Source organism: Bison bison, unplaced genomic scaffold, assembly GCF_000754665.1.
Source record: "Bison bison bison isolate TAMUID 2011002044 unplaced genomic scaffold, Bison_UMD1.0 scf7180017864203, whole genome shotgun sequence".
NCBI lineage: Eukaryota > Metazoa > Chordata > Mammalia > Artiodactyla > Bovidae > Bison > Bison bison.
Window position 1 is genome coordinate 6,045,920 of NW_011494775.1, and position 655 is coordinate 6,046,574.

The 655-nt window shown below is 63.7% G+C and overlaps 1 protein-coding gene across 1 annotated transcript in view; it reads right to left on the reverse strand.

Moving 5' to 3' along the window:
- Positions 1-6: 6 nt before the first annotated feature.
- SOWAHA (sosondowah ankyrin repeat domain family member A) overlaps positions 7-655 on the reverse strand; it is a 1,628-nt gene continuing 979 nt past the window's right edge. Inside the window, exon 2 of the mRNA XM_010844628.1 lies at positions 7-648. Coding sequence (XP_010842930.1) covers positions 88-648 — 561 coding nt within the window. The 3' untranslated portion in view covers positions 7-87. The remainder of the gene's footprint in view (positions 649-655) is intronic.

Below are 655 nucleotides of genomic sequence, written 5' to 3' on the forward strand. Positions count from 1 at the left end.
CAAAAGTGTTGGACCATGGTCTTGGGCAGGCTTTGACTGTGAGAGGGAGGGGCGATTAGAGCCACCAAGTCGTCACCTTGGGAACCGTCAGGTTGCTGGGGGTAGGCTGGGCACTAGACCAGCCAAGGCTCCTGGAGTGGGTCGACGAGAGATTTCTGAAAAGGCTGGCAGACTGCCGCGGATCTTTGTCTTTTTACGAGGAGCCATGGGCGAGGCTCCCAAGAATTTGTTTAAGGAGCTTGACTTTCTCATGCCTCGAGCCAGATCCTGGAGCATCAGGTCATCAGCCAGGACGCCCAGAAACGCGCTGGTGGTGGAACTGAGGATGGTGGCCGCCACCTGCACGGGGCGCCGGGCCGCAAAACTGCCACTACCACCAGCAGCCCCATCGGGTTCGGTCGAACCTCGCAGGCCAGGGTCGCCAAGTAGGCGACGCAGAGCATACGAGGCGCCCGACTGCAGGTACTGGTAAGCGCGCCGTCCGCTGTGGTCGCGCACGTGCACCTGCGCACCCAAGCGGACTACCAAGAGCACGGCCGCATCCTCGTGGCCGTGCAGCGCCGCCAAATGCAGCGGCGTATAGCCGCCGTGCGAGCGCGCGTTGACGTCGACCCGTGCGCCCCCACGCCGCGCGACCTCCACCAGCTGCTGCACC